Source organism: Amyelois transitella, chromosome 17 (assembly GCF_032362555.1).
Source record: "Amyelois transitella isolate CPQ chromosome 17, ilAmyTran1.1, whole genome shotgun sequence".
NCBI classification, from domain to species: Eukaryota; Metazoa; Arthropoda; class Insecta; order Lepidoptera; family Pyralidae; genus Amyelois; species Amyelois transitella.
Window position 1 is genome coordinate 9,854,000 of NC_083520.1, and position 17,537 is coordinate 9,871,536.

The 17,537-nt window shown below is 36.3% G+C and overlaps 1 protein-coding gene across 1 annotated transcript in view; it reads left to right on the top strand.

Moving 5' to 3' along the window:
• Positions 1-17,537, top strand: part of LOC106137782 (uncharacterized) — a 45,263-nt gene that overhangs the window by 10,399 nt on the left and 17,327 nt on the right. The window contains exons 2-7 of the mRNA XM_060949025.1: positions 4,177-4,360; positions 5,182-5,307; positions 7,184-7,329; positions 11,173-11,283; positions 13,737-14,051; positions 15,282-15,380. Of these exons, the coding sequence (XP_060805008.1) occupies positions 4,177-4,360; positions 5,182-5,307; positions 7,184-7,329; positions 11,173-11,283; positions 13,737-14,051; positions 15,282-15,380 (981 nt within the window). The remainder of the gene's footprint in view (positions 1-4,176; positions 4,361-5,181; positions 5,308-7,183; positions 7,330-11,172; positions 11,284-13,736; positions 14,052-15,281; positions 15,381-17,537) is intronic.

The window sequence follows — 17,537 nt, forward strand, 5'->3', positions numbered from 1 at the left end:
TCGGCAAATTGTATGCTAAGGTATTGATTAATAGAGTCAGGAATGAAACTGATGACAAAATATGGGATGCTCAAGCGGGATTTCGAAAGGGAATGGGATGTACTGATCAGGTCTTTTCCTTGCGGTGCATAGCCGAAAAGTCTTTGGCCAAGAGTCAAAAAGTCTATTGCACATTCGTAGATCTGGAAAAGGCCTATGACAGAGTTGAGAGGAATGAATTGTGGTCAGCACTTTCTATGCATGGGGTGAGCAGTCTCTTAATACGAGCACTGAAATCCTTATATGAGGATTCGAGTGCTTGTGTCAGGATAAACGGAGCGCACACTGAGTGGTTAAAGATTGAGAGGGGCGTTAGGCAAGGATGTGTTGCGTCACCGTGGCTGTTCAACCTATTTATGGATAGCTGTTTGACAGATTTGAAAGAGTCTAAAAGTGGATTAAGGATGAATGAGTTACTCGTCAAATGTCTGCTCTATGCCGACGATCAGGTTATACTGGCGTCATCAGCGGAGGAGTTACAGGAGATGGTAAACTGTATGCACGAAGCTTTAAAAGAGAAAGGAATGAAAGTGAACGTAAGTAAAACTAAAACACTGGTTTTTGAAATGGAGAAAGAAATGACAGCATGTAATATTTTGATTGGAGGAGAAAAAGTGGAGCAAGTGAAAGAGTTTGTATATCTAGGATCAAAGTTTACATCAGATGGCAAGTATGATAGTGATATTGAAAGGAGAGTGAACGCGGGGAACATGGTGAATGGAGCTTTGCATGCCTTTATGAGCAGTCAGAAACTATCCAAAAAGGCTCGACTGGCTGTGCACAGGGGCGTGTTGGTCCCGACATTAATGTATGGGAGTGAAAGTTGGGTATGGCAAAAGAAGCATGAAAGCAGAATAAATGCAGTGGAAATGAGAGCGTTAAGGAGTATGATGGGTGTGAAATTGAGTGACAGGATAAGGAACAGCGTGATAAGGGAATGTTGTGATGTGAAAGAAGATGTAGTTACAGGAATAGAAAAGGGTATGTTAAGATGGTTCGGTCATGTGGAGAGGATGAATGAAAGCAGGTTGACTAAGCAGATATACAAGGAGAGTGTGGAGGGAAAGGTCGGAGTGGGAAGACCTAGACGAACGTATCTTGATCAAATTAAGGACGTCCTGGTAAAGGGTCAGGTCAAAAGTACCCGAAACCGCCGAGCTTGTATGAAGAGAGTTATGAATGTGGACGAAGCGAAAGAAGTATGCAGAGATCGTGGCAAGTGGAAAGAGGTAGTCTCTGCCTACCCCTCCGGGAAAGAGGCGTGATTTTATGTATGTATGTATGTATGTACTTAGTACCTTGTAAGCTGAGCGTGGTCTTTCAGTCTTTTGATTATCGTTGGCTCTGTCTGCCCCGCAGGGGCTCGTCTCTTCTTCATCAGCATATCGCCCAATACTGGGCATATGCCTCTCCAATATCTTTCAAACTAGCTCTCTCAAAGGTTTTTCGGGCCCAAGTTATGCCGGCATGGTTTTTTATGTCGTCGGATCAGCATTATACCCGCAGGGGATATAGACGTGATTACATGTTATGCCTTATTGTTGAATGTGGGTTGTAACTTGAAATAAATGGAGAAAAACTGCAAATAAGGTTGACTGAACTTGTATTATAAGGACTCATTCACACTCATTAAAATCACTGAACTTGTATTATAAGGACTCATTGACATAAATGTACATTAAATTACAGAACTCGGATAATCTTTAGGTTATTATAATGTAAGTGACAAAAAACAAACGTTCCCGCGATATATTCTTTTTCTCATAATATTTTTATAGATGGCCAGTTCTAACCTATTTATTTATTGCAAAGAGGTTTACTGACTATGTACATATTTCAAACACGTATAGTTTTGTATTACTCACCCCCTATTATAGGTGGGGGCTCGCGTATCCACGGCCCGTCTCCAGCACTAGTATTTACAAGAATTAGCATATTGGCGTGTTGTGTATTACATAAACACGTCCGTTTGATGCAGTCGCGCTTCTAGGAATGACGGCCAAGGCTGTCGCGGCCGGATGCGAGGCGTAAACAGTTGACTAGGTACATTTCTAATGGCCGGTGGACGCTGAGATCGTTTCCCGATAATTATTTACATATAGGTATATATACATAAACAAAATCATGCCCCTTTCCCGGAAGGGTATGCAGAGACTACATATTTTTCACTTGCCACGATCCCTTCATACTTCTTTAGCTTCATTCATGAGCTCGGCGGTTTCGTATACTCTCGACCTGATCTTTCGCCAAGACGTCCTTAATTTGATCAAGGTATTAATTACTTTTTAAAATTACGAATGTACCAAAAAATATACCAATTAAACATATTCTGTTAAATCCAATTACTGTTTTGTAATTTGTTATATTTCTTTACCTGAACAATAAAGAGTTTACAAATAAATAAACGAATTATTTAGTACACACATGTCTTGAAGAAACTATTTAACGAGAGGAAATTGTCGTGAAAAGTTTTATTGATAGAAAATGAATCAGGCGCCGCTTATTATTACTATGATATGCTACTTATTTTATGGTTTTAACCGATTTCAATTAAAGATGAGGTTGTTAATTTGACCGTATTACCACGGGAGCGAAGCCCCAAGACGCAGCAAGAATGGAATACTAGAATTTTGTGGTGATCCATGACCCATAGGACCGACCAATGGTGGGCATTGCGGATGATGATAAAAAGGAAAGCGTGATTGACTGATTCACTAATCAATTAACGGTCTTTCGTTTTCTCCGCTTTGAGTGAAATTGCGGGATAGTATTGCCACGAGGAATCCTACTTTTTGTCCTTACTTTATTATTTCTAAAGACTTACTTACTTCGAGGCTAAATCAATCTGTGTAATCTGTCCCGTATATAATTATATTTAAAGATAAGCCAAAACAAACGCTCAAATGGTATTAGTAATATAACATAACATATCATTACGTCTAAATCCTTTGCGAGGTAGACAGAGCCAACAGTCATCAACAATGAAAGACCACGTTCAGCTGTTTGGCTTAATGATAGAATTGAGATTCAAATACTGACAGGTTCCTAGTCCATCGACCGAAGGGAGAATCCCAAGTTTATTTTTAAATATAAAGGTCATTACGTGAATGTTCCCGGGCTCACCGATTAAGTTAGAAACCTGTGTGTGATGACTTGTCTTCTGTCTTGTCCTCATGCCAATTAAAAACTAAACAATAGTTTATAAATCAAGTGAAATAACAATTTCGCATCTTCGTGTCTCTTCAAACTATGACATTGGCAGAATCACCGAAAGTCCGGTGGAAGCGATAATATAGAAAAGAAGGAAAGAAAGCAAAATATTTAGTTAAAAAATTCATTATTATGATATCGTTCTATGAGCCAGTTCTTTGAGCTTATAGTTATAAACTCTGTGTTTCGTCACAATCGACATAATGAGTTTCCTGGAACCTCAATTAAGGCGCATGTAAACATATTCAGATTTCTTCAAACCGTTTTGTTTGTTCAGACGATTGTTGCGTTTTCAAGTACTCGTTAGCGCACCTATAATTGTTTAGTGGGTACTTTGTGAGGTACCTACTGTACATACGTAGGTACTAGCGACCTACTCTTGCTTTTCTTTTTGTTCTTTTTTTTCGGTCGCGATGTTTTCTGGCAGAGCCAAATATAGGTTGTCTTCGATGCATTAACGTAGTAAATCCCAATAAGAAAGTCTTGGATGTTTTTGAAAGTTTTTAATATGAAATATAGTATTGTCGAGTTAGTATCTCGTAACACTAGTCTCGAACTTACTTCGAGGCCAACTCAAACAGTGTAATTTGTACCGTATATATGTATATACATATATATACATACATATGTTCACGTCTATATCCCTTGCGGGGTAGACAGAGCCAACAGTCTTGAAAGGACTGAATGGCCACGTTCAGCTTTTTGGCTTAATGATAGAATTGAGATTCAAATAGTGACAGGTTGCTAGCCCATCGCCTAAAAAAGAATCCCAAGTTTGTAAGCCTATCCCTTAGTTGCCTTTTACGACATCCATGAGAAAGAGATGGAGTGGTCCTATTCTTTTTTGTATTGGTGCCGGGAACCACATTTTTATATATATATAAAAATATATAAAATATTAACAAAAACATGTTCGTTCCTTTCCAGAGCACGTATGGCAGGTCAACGTGCAAAAAAAGGGGCTGGGTGCTTCGAAAAACATCCAGGGGTTGTACAATCTCTGCCTCACGGACAAAACGCTGACCCTGGTGAAGATCAAGAGTCACAACAATGTGATACGGGAATTGGCCATACCCGAACGCATCGAGTATTCGCTCAAGAATATTAGGAGGTAGTTACACATTTTTAAGTGTTTTTTTTTACTAGCGACCCGCCCCGGCTTCGCACGGGTGCAAAATTCGGAAAAAATTATACATAAAATCCTTCCTCTTGAATCACTCTACCTGTTACAAAAAACCGCATCAAAATCCGTTGCGTAATTTTAAAGATTTAGGCATACAGACAAACAGACTAAAATAGCGACTTTGTTTTATACTATGTAGTGATAGTGATACTGAAAGGAATATCATAGTGACGTGTGGTTACCAGTACCAATAATAAAAAGAAAAGGAACACTCCATCTCTTTCCAGTAGATGTCGTAAAATGCGATTAAGAGGTAGGCTTATAAACTTGGGATTCTTGTTTTAGGCTATGGGCTAGGAACCTGTCATTATTTGTATCTCAATTCTATCATTAAGCCAAACAGTTTAATTCGCCTATCAGTCTTTAAAAGACTGTTGGCTGCAAGGGATATGTGATATGATAGACGTGAATATATGTATGTATGTTCCGATTATTGAAATATTTATCATGGCTTAAGTCTCGTCAACATCCTCGCATCTTAGAGGGGAGCCCGAAAGGCGCCTTTGACCATGCTTTTGGTTTGGGTAAAGCAGGTTTTTCCACGAAGCTACTCCCGTCTGACTTCTGCAACATTGCAGGGGAACCTACTCCTCTGAGCATCTGTAAATAGTATGTATTGTGAAGATATACATACATACAGTCACGTCTATATCCCTTGCGGATTAGACAGAGCCAAAAGGCTTGAAAATACTGAAAGGCCACGTTCAGCTGTATGTACATATGTATCAAAAACATATTACCTTCGACAGATGCGGAGATTCGGAGTGCTTCTTCTACGTGGAAGTAGGTCGGCAGACTTCCACTGGCGCTGGTGAACTCTGGATGCACTCGGACGACTCCAACATCGCACAGAGCATGCACTCCACCATATACCTGTAAGTGTTCAGTGTTGAAACCGCCGAGCTTGCATGTAGAGAGTTATGAATGTGGATGAAGCGAAGGAAGTGTGCGTGCAGAGATCGTGGCAAGTGGAAAGAGGTAGTCTCTGCCTAAGAGGCGTGATTTTGTGTATGTATGTATGTGTTCAGTGATGTGACGTCCCACATCTGATTTTAACTGTGTACATATAGTTACTTGATATGCCTTTGTATGTAAGGACTGTTTTATATTTGGTTATTTTTCTTTTTATGTGCAATGAAGAGTTTACAAACAAAATCAACAAACAAACTATGTATTAATTTCTATTCTACTCGAAGTTAGTATAATTGTGAAGTTGACGTTGGTAAAGAAAATTCTGCAGTGCAGTTTGTTACCGCTTCTTCTGCACTGACGCTTTGGAAGCGGCAGTGAACTTAGTTTTTAACAGTTTGAAGGAAAGGTCAGAATTTATTTTTCAACCGATTATTGAGTGCCATTGACAACATATACGCTGGAGAAAAAGCAAATAACTATGACTATGATTAGTATGCTGTAGGCAGTATTGCGGCAATCAATACTTTGCATGTTATACAGGATTATATGTATCTTGATCAAATTAAGGACATCCTGGCAAATGGTCAGGTCAAGAGTACCCGAAGCCGCCGAGCTTGCTCGAAGAGAGTTATGAATGTGGAATGAAGCGCAGGAAGTATGCAGAGATCGTGGCGAGTGGAAAGATGTAGTCTCTGCCTTCCCACTTCGGTTAAAAGGCGTGATTTCATGTATGTATGTTAGGATTAAATGTCAACGCGTATTGGCCATAAACACACAAGTCTTCCCTGACCTATGGTACGAAAGCGGTTGTGTACGTCAATCGTGCGTGCGATTGTTTTGAAAACTGTTTAGTCTACGTCTTTGGACGGACTTTGCGTGAACGCAGAATGTAATCGGACAGGTTTCTCCGTAATGCTGGCTATGCAAAGACGTTAATATAAAAAAAAAGAAACTGGCCGAGTGCGATTCGGATTCCACGAAGGGTTCCGCATCATACATTTTTTAATTTACAAAACAGTTACCCCTTGGCGTTGTCATGGAACAAAAATATTTGAATAAATCACGTTTGTTCGGAGCCTACCTGAATTTTTTACACTTTAGATACGGAACCCTAAGGCCAGGCTGTTATGATTCTAGGCTCGTTTTTTTTCTAGTTCTTCAGCTCTTTGGCTTGACGTCATACCATGACTTCGGTCTCCACCTTTTATATTTTAATTTAAATTAGTTCTAAATCGTAAAGTTTCAAGTCTATTTAACACTTCTTTTTATTGAAACTGTAACTCTCAAAAGCTTGTGATAGTTTTAAACGACGAATAAAGTCATAGCGATGGAAAATAAAATCTCAAAAAAAAAAAAAAAACAACACGCTCAAATGTTTTCCGTTATGCAGAGACGTACGTCAATGATTTTCATGTTCCAAATTCAATATGACTTTTGCACTAATATTCAGTTTCGTAGTCCCCTTGTACCGGTTCTAACCGGTTTCAGGGACATACAACAATAGTATGGGCGTAGCAGATGTGTTTAAAATAAATCGCTTTCCAAGTAATGCTAATCGTTACATGTTAAGATTACTTTTATCCATTTAAAATAAAGGCGTGTTGTGTAAATGAGGTGTGGCGGTGCATACAAGCAGAAGCCTTATGTGTTTCGAAGAAGCGTATTATTTTATTTGCGTATTCCTAAATGCCTGTCTTAACTACCTTCTTGACTTCAATGATCAAAATTGAACGAAATCCATGGAACGAGACTGAGTGGTCCTATTCTTTTTTTTTATAAGTGCCAGGAACCACACGGCGCGTATTATTTATTATTAACATGTACGCACCACAATTTCAGGGCAATGAAGAACTGTACCAAGGAGGACGAGCGGGACCACATTCCCCTGCCCAAGAACAGATCCCTGGATAGCTCCAACGCCATCCGGGACCGATCCCAGTCTCTGTACTCGGACTCTAAGAAGAGCAGACCCGCCCTGTCTAATGGTAAGCAACTTTTGATTGTGTTCGCGTGTGGTGTGGTGCCATAGGTTAGAACTTGGCGTTGATTCTGTAAAAAATAATTTACAGTCCCCTGCAGAAAAACATGACTCGCACCTATTCATACAAACCAAAACTATAGGAGGGTCATGTTTGTTTTTTTGCATAGGACTGTTAAGTGTATTAGGTTTTTTTGCAGGGGACTGTATATCGTAAATTAATGTTAGGTTTTTTTTTTTTTGCAAAGACTGTATTTAAAGCGTAATCCTTACTTGAGTTTGATAAAAGAGTAGCAGATAATTTTAAGACGGTTTTTTACAGTGGTTATTAATATTCTATACCAACAAAATATGGAATATCATATGTTAAAAACGATTACGTCACATTATTGATGCATTTATTTTTTGCAGAACTGATGTCAAAATGTAATAAAATATTTTTAAGTTTAGCATAGTTATCCATATTAACAAACTAATTGGAAAATGTTTGAAGTTGGTAATAAATTGTATATAACTCGTAACATATTTTTACAGGTAATTTAAAATTTTAAATTTTTTACTAGTTTAGTGTGTGATGGTTGACGAGGCATAAATATATTAAAGTGCTTAATTATACAGACACAAAGAAGACTATATGATATATTTTTTTATCCCAAGGGACTATTACTGTTTATTTAAAAAGTGAGTGTCAAGACTGTTCTGCTACCCCGCAAGGGATATAGACGTGATTATATGTATGCATGTACGTTAAGTGTGGGATGCTTCATACAACGTCATACAAGGGTAAAGTTCGCGCCGCACCGTCGCGTCTTTTCGTTCAATGCGTTTAGAATTAATTAATGCAAAAAGAACCCAATGTGTATTATTTATAGAATGGAAATTTATTGTTATTTAAAATGTATATTATGTATGACTATGTCGGTTTAGTGAATACACCTTTTGTTTCGTTTCTCTCACATTGGTGAAGGTTGTGACTAAATAGTTACTTTTTAACTATTAATAATCGGTTTTTATCTCAATTCTATCATTAAGCCAAATAACTGAAAGTAGCCTGTCAGTCTTTTCAAGACTGTTGGCTCTCTATACCAAACTCAAGGTATAATATAGACGTGACTATTATGTATGTATGACTTGGTTTTTGAACTACGTGACGCTTCCTATCCTAAAAGTGGTCAAGACGTTTAACTTTTTAAGAGTATTGGATTTAACTTTTGGCTTGTAGAAATTGTAGAAAGCCAGCATTAAATTATACCTAATAGATTAATGCTGAAAGCCTTCTAAATTTGTGCGGGGTAAATCATAAAGACATTTGATTGAATGGAGATTTATTTACATAAACAATAAACAACAACCACAACAACATATAGACACGTCTTTATCCCTTGCGGGGTCGGACAGAGTCTATTTACAAAAATTGTATCCCAAATACTGCTATAGCGGGTCGCTTAGGCTAGTTTCAATGTCACAGCTAATTCAGAATCTAATTTTTAGTTCGCCCCCGTTTGCCGCCGCGAGTTTGTCCGCGTTTTTTTTTTCGCAATAAAAAGTACCCTATGTACTTCCTCAGGGTCAACTCTGTACCAAATTTTATCAAAATCGGTTCAGTTATTTAGGCGTGAAAGTAAAACAGAACCTAGCAAGGGTGACTAACTGCTCTAAGAATGCACAGCCCAAACTACTGAACCGATCGTGCTGAAATTTGCCATGTAGATAGTTGCTGTGATGTAAGCATATCCGCTAAGAAAGGGAGGTAACAGGATATTTCGTTTTACGCAGGCGCTCTCGAGTTCAAAATTAAATACAATGCCTTATATGATATTGGAAGAAATACTGAAATAAGAATACAAAAAAAAAAATCAACTTTAATCTAATATAACAATTTTTTTTTTTTTTTTTTTTTTTTTTTTTTTTTTTTTTTATGGGACAAATTACACTGATTGAGTTAGCCTCGAAGTAAGTTCGAAACTTGTGTTACGAGATACTAACTCAACGATACTATATTTTATAATAAATACTTATATATATAAACATCCAAGACCCAGGACAATCAGAAAAAGTTCTTTTCTCATCATGCCTTGACCGGGATTCGAACCCGGGACCTCCGGTGTCACAGACAAGCGTACTACCGCTGAGCCACAGAGGCCGTCAAAATATCGTAATAATATCGTAATACCGTCAATAAAATTCAACTTCCAATAACTATTACTCATGTTTCCTATTATGTCGCGTTTTCCCAGAAATGCTTACAATCAAATATATGTATGTGTACAAATAAGGACGCCCATTCACAGGTACTCGGATTATTGGAAATGTGATAATATAATTTTCCTTATTACATTAGCCCTTATTTGAGTCACGTGTTATTGGTTAAATTTATTGTTAAATCATAAATATTTATATTAAATTGCAATTATAAGTTCCCGTTCTCGCCAATCATTTTAAAAAATCAAGGAGTTTTGATTTGTACCTATAGAAAATTCAGATTTTGATTAAAGAATTTTCTTTTTTTTTTAATTTTTAACTTTAGATTAAAACTAGATCGATTAAAAACAAAATTTCCCCTTAATGAAGTACTGTCAATATTTGAAGATTGCGTATTAAGTCAGTTATACACTTTATTATATCAATGTGTTAATTGGTGCCAGGCATCGTCGTTTTAACGCAACATGTTGTGTGTTTGTTTGCGTATTGAGATATCCCGGTATATGTATGCGAGAACTTTGTAAATATTTTTGTGGGTTTTATCTTTACTTCGTAGTATAGTTATCTTATCAGTGATTCATCAAAAGGGCATAGTAAATAAAAACGGTAACATTTGTAAAACAAAGTTTTCGCCATAATATATAGCGCCATCTGGTAGTAGTGAAGTAAATAATTTCAACTCCGGAGAGTTGAAAACGGTGACAGGAGCGCCTAAATTCGTAGACTGTAGAAAAAAGTTGACATTTAAAAAAAAAAACATTTGAAACGTTAATTTTGTTTTGAAGTATTTTCAAAGAGTTTTTACATCGTTATGTTTTTTAAGATTTGCCCATGTAAAGGAACAAAATTTAAATGTAATTTTTTGGTGTCTAACATCCAGAAGTCTATCTCTTTCTAAAATTTATAGTTATCAAGAGAAATTGACATCTAGAGATCTGGCACCTACCCACTTAGCTAATTATATAAAGATTTTTCCAAAGTTTTTATCTATTATTTTCTAATAAATGCAATATCATACTTTCTTGCTTGTAGAATTAGAATAGTTTACACTACATCCCATTTTGTACTTAAACTGAATTCCTAACAAATACTTTGGGCAAAATTTGCTGTGAAGATTTCGACATTGTTCATTGATCGTCATTTTGCCTAATGTATTTAAGCAAATTATACTAACCGTAGTTATAAAATTGTTACTAACATTTTTTGTAATAAATATACATAGTAGAATATTTTCTTTGTGATTAAATTCATGTGATTTATTAAGCGTAGTGCTAATTTTAGATTTTTTCGCTTGTGAGCCTTACATCTTGTTTGTTACTTTGTTTTGCTTCGTAAGCTTAAGGTCCACATTTAGAGATGGATAATTAACATAAAGAGTAGATACTAAATCGTTTTCATAAATAATGTTACTCATAATCGTTTTTATAAATGTTCCACCGCGTTCTAACAAGATGTACGGCCAACAAGATTCTACAAATTTTTTTGCTAAGACTGCACTTAAGCCGACGTTGACCGGCGGGTACGACAACGGATATAATTAAAATTTAAATATTAAAAAATTACATTTCCAAGTGTTCCAAAAGGTCGTGATTGTCGTTCTGCCATTATTGGTTAACGCCGGCTCTTAATTGGCACAAATCTATTACAGAAAATAAGGGCCTGTGCGTTGGCTCGTGTATTAGACAATGCGTTTGTCCCGCGGCCACTTACTCCATAGACGACTCCGCGGCTGCATTTGCACCCTTGACGCCAAAGAACGGTACGGCAACAGGCGGTAGACGGAATGTGGGCGCCATTTTTTCTTTTTTGCCAACAGAGGGCGCTTTTTGAATCGGGCCGGCGTTCTTTTTTCGTAATATAACTAATATTTTTTTTTGTTATTGACAAGTTTATTTTGAACTTGGTAAATATATTTTTTTAAATAACCGTTATTTTTGTGTCCGTCGAATTTGCTTTCTGATGGGAATGAAAACCTGGATGCCCTCATTCGTGGTGGTGGTATCACATTACATGATACTTTATTGGTGTAATCAATGTCATTCGTCAGTCAGTTGCGCTGTCATTCGTTTTAAAGATCGTACAAATACTTCAACCCCATTCAATTTCACTCCTTGTTCTATTATATATTTTTTGATATGCTGCTGGCGCGAATATTTTTATGTCAATTATTTCATTTACTGCATTGTGACTCTACCACCACTCGGTCCAGCTCATTGTCGTTTGACACAGAGGAAGTTGATGTACAGAGGGCAAGCTTCATATTTGGCAAGCACCAAGAAGACAAAACTTGTCAATTAATGCGCTGAAAATAAAACTATCGCGCGACTTTACATCCTCGTATCATACGAAGCTTGGACTCGGTGCATTATGAGATCTGGTATAGGGGCTTCATACTCACATTTTCTAGTATTGCTTAAAGCTAATCAATTGTTTACAAATTAATTTAATGTGTACGTTATATATAGATTGCTAGCGGCTTTATATTTTCTTGCCATTTTTGACAACTATGTGAAATACGCTTCTGACCATAGGTACATACTATTTTCAGTAGGTACACTTATTTCGTACGTTATTTATAAATATTCGATCGTGTTTCAGAGAGTATTTTTGGATTTCAACTGAAAATAACTTACTTTTCAATTGATTATTTTACGTAGATGTCAAAACATTTTTTCTGCAAGTCCTTCCTAGACCATTTTCTTTTCACACGTAACTGTCTTTATGTTATTCTTTTCCTCTGTTGATATTTACATCGCGTTTATTGAAACATTGCTAGTTTTAAAAGATGTGAAGTTTTTCTTCTGTATCGTGCTCTTTATTTTTCTCATTGTGTTTCGTATGTTCTTACTTATTTTTTTCTTTTATTTTCTTATTCATTTTCTGTATTTTGTCGGGTGTCACGTTATTTATTTTTTAAATGTTTACTTAGTTTTGATTGGTCGTATCAGTCTATTGAAATTAATAACGTGATAGTTCCTCTATTTTAGTGTCGCATTACTAAAAAATATGTTTGAATTCAATGATTAATTTTATTTTAATAACTGTTATATAATGTTCGCTTAGCATGATCATAAAACATATTAGATTGATAATTTTAAATACAGTAATAACTTTCTTTGCTGAAACTAAACTGAGGTCTTGACTGCATTTTGGGAATGGCAAGCTATGTTCTGCCCATAACATTTCTAAATGACAGCAACTCAGACAGCATTTTACTGACAAATTTTTTTACTTTACAGATGGATACATCATATTATATCATATCAATTGAATGTCATTTCTTAAAATGCGTTTGAGTTTCTTGGATACAAAAGGCCAATAATTATTATTTTCATTACAAGGATTTTAATAAGATAATAATCTGTGATAACGATATTTTTTTTAAATTAAATAACTGTAAAAAATAACAAATGCAAAACATTGTTTATGCATTAATTTTAACTTATTGGTCTTTGAATGATATTGCCTGGCATGCACAGTTTTAGCATTCATTACTCATTTGCTAGAGCACATTAATAAAAATATACTGTAAAAAGCCTTCTGTTAGCTTGCTGATTTCATTAGGTTATTATTAAGATCGACTACAAGAATATCTTAATTGGTTATTCGCCAGTTTGTAAGTATTTGTAATATAGTAATTAAACCTTATTTACAATATGTATCGTAAATTTAAGATTGAAAATACTATGTATCTAATTGTTTTCTACAATTCTATTATTTCTAATAACTACCTACTGTTAAAATATCTATCATAATAACATTATTAAAATATGAATGTATTTGCCTCATTCATCACCGCTAAGTTTACGAATTGGTGTCGGTATTGAATGATTGCCTGTGGGTGTGTCATACATTCACGATAATCAAAAATGTTGACAAAATATGGCTAAACCTGATATACTATGTTATAATTTATGCCGAGCGGAGTAAAATACGCTGTTTATTGTCATATCATTAAAAAAATATGCAATATAAAGTAAATAATGAGTTAGCCATATTTTACTTGCAACATTGTAATTGTTTTTTTGGGCGACGGTAATAACAAAAATATATCAATGCATTAAAATATTAAATTCATAATTGTTATTTATAAAAAATGCAGATATTTTTTGTGCCGTCGCTCAATCCTCATATAACCTTACATTACATCCGCGCACCGGGTGACGCTTGGTGCTCCGTGTTTTACGTGTCGCTTCTCATTGTCTTTCGCAGCCGAAAACCAACCACCGAATAACTCATTAAGTAGCGATAAGAGAGAGACTACGAGGGTTATAAAGCACCACCGTACTGTCTCTCTGCCCACCGGCTGCCCGTTATTTCAAGAACCCCTCAAGATCGTGCATGAAAGGACCCGGTCGGCGCCGCTGACTGGGGACGAAGTTGATAGAATCACTAAAGAGAAATGTGTCACGCATTCGTCTTGTAAGACGGTTAATGGCACTGATTATCTGCCGAAGAAAGCCCAATGGTCGCGACGCGCGTCCACTGGGACTCGACTCTCGAAACTATCGCCAGCCCATACCAAGAGTACGTATTCATCGCCATCGGCTTCATAACGTACATTTACATAGCTCATCCCTAACTTGCGTTATTCACAGAATTAACGACAGATTCAAAATTTCTGTATCATTTAAATCAGTATAAGTACGTAAATGGGTAATATTTTACCCGGTGACGTCTTATTCATTTTTAAAATTCATGACAAAATTTAAACCTGATTCTGAAGCTTTGGCTCTGTTGTTTTGACTCTGTGATGCGTCGTCGGCTTTTTAATTTTACGTTCGGTTACAATGTCCGCGTGAAATTATAAAATTCCGTCGTTTTGTTTTTGCTTGTGTGTTTCTTTGCATGTGTTTGGATATTGTTTGCTTTTCTTATAATTCGTGTACATATGTATTATGTGTTACATAACGCTTTTTAAGTTAAGACTCTTCAAACTGTGCTTCGCCTTAATTTTCTTCAGTTTGTTTATGTATATTTTTTTATTTGTGTATAATAAATTCTGCAAACTTTATTGATTAAGTTTCGTATTTATGAGTTTATCTTTTTATTTTTTAAAGTTGTAAATTTTCGTGTTAGTAATGGATGTATTGTTTTTAGCTTTCGGACTGTGCAAGATGGCGTGATTTCGAAGATTAAACAAAAAAAAATATTCAGAGCAATTATATTATTTGGCAAACTTGTGATTTCTCTTTAGATAGTAATTAAAACCAGACGAGAATTGCACTTTGATCCAATATGGTATCCAATTAAGTTCTCCAGAAAGGGTTGCGGAGGTCGGAAGGGACCTCCTCGTGTAAATGCACGATTTACTCAAATTAAGATCATTGTCATTACGTACCCAGGATTTCTCAACTGACAGGAGGGGACGCAGAAAATAGTACACACTAGCGACCCACCCCAGCTTTGCACGGTCAGCATTTATAGATATAAACCGTCCTCACAAAATCCTCTGTCCGACTTTTCAAACACGAACAAAATACGTCCACAACTTTCCGAGATCAGCGCATTTAGGGACGACAGAGGAATTTAGGGGATTTTATAAAATGTGTTGAAGTGATATAGTGATAGTGATGATATCATCTCAGTATTTATACAAATTAGGAGACAGCGAATCCTTGACAGCAGATTTGTATCCTTGCAAATTTTGCTTTACTCAGCCAAATAAATAGTCTTTAATCAAATTCACAATACGCCATTCGCTCAGTTCGAAAGCGCTTCAGACCATTAGTTAGAACGTCCCGTGTTTATTTCCAGACTCGGTTCCACGCAGTCGGTGTGACAGTATGCCTTCAGCGTCGCGAGCGACCTCCTTCGATGCGGACAGGATACCGGCGAGGCATGATCACGTTGACGGTAAGTTGCTGATGAAGCGGTAGGATTGCAGGTTTTGTGAGCTGTCGCGAGGTTGTTTGGTGACTAGTAATGAACATTAATAAGGACATTGTTCGCGCGGTAGTAGATCGGAACGGAATGTCGGGGAAGTAACAAGAGGAGCGTTGGCGTCCGGCACCTCGCGAGTGGAGCCTGCCTCGTTCATTCCGCCCAGCGTGTAAAGCGTGGGCACACGTTATACTATACTTAATACAACCGTGTTTGTACACACATTAACGTAACTGTGCTTGGCTGCGCAGGCGCCTTCCAGTGGGGTAAGTGCGAGTTTTACACGATCACGATAAGTGCCGTGTGGTTCCCGGCACCAATATAAAAAAATAATAGGAACACTCCATCTCATTTCCCGTGGATGTCGTAAGAGGCTACTTAGGGATAGGCTTTTAAACTTGGGATTCTTATTTTTGGCGATGGGCTAGCAACCTGTCACTTTTTGAATCTCAATTCTATCATAAAGCCAAACAGCTGAACGTGACCTTTCAGTCTTTTGATGACTGTTGGCTCTGTCTATCTTCGCAAGCGATATAGACGTGATTATATGTTATGTTACGTTCATTATTGTACCGGTTTGGGGTTGGATATAAGACTATTGGAACCCCACGCATCCGCATGACTCGCTTTACCTCATGCTTGTTTAAAATTAACCTAGCTACTATTGTGGGGTCGTACAGACAAAAGGTTGATTAGCTTGGAAAATAATTCACAGATGGACCAAAGTAGCGAGGGAGGTGATGAACGTGGAACGCTTGGTAGACCCTCAGTTTAGTGATCAAATTTTGGCAAAGATAAATTAATGATTACTTACATTTTTGTAGATAATATCTATTTATGTTTTTACAAAAGACAATAATATGAGTATGAATTTATTATCCTATTTTCATAAAAAAGTGAGTGAGTGGGAGTTTAAGAAAATTTTCCTTCGAGGGTAAGTTATCTGAAATATTGAAATAATGCTTTTATTGTGCCTTAATTTTTTGTAGAAGGTGGATTATAATTTTTTGAAAACATAAGGAAATGATTAACACAAGAAACAATGATAACATAGGTTCTACTTATTTTTTAAATATCTTCCAGCAGATATGATGGAAAGAACGACAGGCGTCTACTTTACATAATTATTTATAAACATATAATAATCTCACACAAAAACATACAATAAATAATTGAGACTTGGAGAGGTAAATCTTTAATATTTTTTTTTTACTTTGACAGGGCTATGTTTAAAAGTATGTAGTGTGCTGATTAATGCTAAACGCACTCAAATTAAAAAAAAAAGTTAAAAAGACCGTTCAACAATATCCCCATTTTTAATATTTCGCCATTTAAATATGTCCACTTCGCTTAGAAATTAAGACGTGTCTCGTCTCTCAGGTGCTCAAAGAAAAAATACAGAAACTTCGTTTTTACAGGTGACAAACTCCAATCAACACATACCAATGAAAGTTTTTCCAGCAACAGACTTCGTCACTTTAAGCGGAGCAGGGAATATATGTCGACAGAATCCCTATTTCTTGTTTTAGACAAAATGCGACGACAGGCCAAGGAAAACGTTTACACTATTATGGAGCCCGAAATATTTAGAAATGATAGAGTGAGATGCAATATTAGACTCTCAAACTTTCCAGATAAAAACACAGAAAAATTAAGGTCAGATGTTAGCGATGATGATCAGCATTTCGCGATGATGTTAATACCAATGCTGAAGAAGCTGAATGATGAACAGAGACGTTATGCGAAAACGGAAATTTTGAATGTTATAGATCGTGCTAAACATTTACATTTATATCAGAACGTTCGTTCGTCTATAAATAATACTATGGGAACATGTGACGTGAACATAGACAAAGAAAGATTCAGACCTTCCAGATCGTCAGCGGACTACGTTAATGTATCCAGTGTTAATAGATCTGTTTGTGAATCGTCTAGGAGTTTAGTTAATTCAGACGAATATTGTAATATTGTTAGAAATTTTTCATTATAGTTATGAATTTTTTGTTAATAAAAGGTTGATGTTAAAAGATGAGTTTATTTTAATCATTGACCTGAATGCATGAATAATAACATTAATTGAACAATATTCAATAATGTATGTATTAATTATTGTGTTTATCCTTGCATAGA